The following is a 1,226-nucleotide window of genomic DNA, read 5'->3' as shown; positions in this document are numbered from 1 at the left end:
CCCTCACCCACGGACTCACACGAGCCGAAAACAAAAAGAAACAAAGAACAAAAGAACCTACAGGAAGGCGGCTGCAGTGTACACACACTAACGCGCAGACCCCTTCCTTACCTTTTCTGAACACAGAACCAGCACAATACCTGACTCGAATGCTGAGTCTTACCATGTGCTAATACCGGCTAGGTGGCAGAGCGAACAGTGACACCGAAGCGGAGACTGAGGGGAAATGAGGGCTTTAAATACCTTCAGGAGGTAGACATCAAGTAGGCACTAACGACCACCAGGTGAAAGTAATAAGCCCCCCTGGTGGCCACCATCAGTACTACCTCCAACCCTGACACTATGTTACTGTATATAAGGCTGTTTACCAAAGTAGCAGCAGTCTTTTACAATATATTTTTTGTGAAATTTACACAAATTTGAGCTACTGTAAAAGAGATGTTTTCACACATCTTTGTGCTAATTATTGCTTTGGTTGTTGTTTTGTTTTGTGTGATGTAGATTAATTGCTCCCATTAGCCAGGTGTGCTTCCAGTATGCATGATATTCCGTGTTTGTCAGGACTGTAAATTAGGTAGCTATAGCTAGTTGTAGCTCTCGTTCTCTCTTCCTGTGTGATTTCTCATGCTACCATAGATTAACTTTAAATTGTCCGATGTGTGTGTGGGTGTCCACATGTGTGTGTCTGTGTGTGAGTTTCACTCTGAGTATGTGTCAGTGTGTGAGTTTGTGTCTCTCTGTGCAGGGGGACTCGGGCGGGCCCCTGGTATGTCAGGAGGTCTCCGGCCGCTGGTTCCTGGCGGGTGTGGTCAGCTGGGGCATAGGCTGCGGCCGGCCCAATTACTACGGGGTGTACACCCGCATCACCAAACTGACCGGCTGGATCCAGGAGCGCACGTCCTCCTGAGGGTGTGGGGGCGCCACTGTGCACCCTAGCCCAGGCTGCAGGGGGCTGTCTGTGTGCAGGAGGGCTCTCCCCTTAGCCACCAAACACGCTACCATGTACAGGGCTGTGTGGATCCCAGACTGATGTACACACATAAGCACAGACACGCAGGTGCACATGAACGCATACACACACAGGTGATCCACACAGAGAAAGAATTAATGCTCCCAACTCTGTTCTCCCATGTAATTTATGCTACTTACACACACACACACACACAGACATGAACAGACACACACTCACATACACACATGCACACACACACACACACACACACACA

General features: G+C 49.2%; 1 protein-coding gene across 1 annotated transcript in view; it reads left to right on the top strand.

The window, feature by feature from the left end:
• LOC133121890 (transmembrane protease serine 6) overlaps window positions 1-1,226 on the top strand; it is a 14,879-nt gene extending 13,653 nt beyond the window's left edge. Inside the window, exon 19 of the mRNA XM_061231432.1 lies at window positions 746-1,226. Within this exon, the coding sequence (XP_061087416.1) occupies window positions 746-907 (162 nt within the window). The 3' untranslated portion in view covers window positions 908-1,226. The remainder of the gene's footprint in view (window positions 1-745) is intronic.

Source organism: Conger conger, chromosome 2, assembly GCF_963514075.1.
Source record: "Conger conger chromosome 2, fConCon1.1, whole genome shotgun sequence".
In the NCBI taxonomy this organism is placed as follows: Eukaryota; Metazoa; Chordata; class Actinopteri; order Anguilliformes; family Congridae; genus Conger; species Conger conger.
Note: the sequence above shows the minus strand (reverse complement) of the source record. Positions and strands in the feature narration are given on the sequence as shown.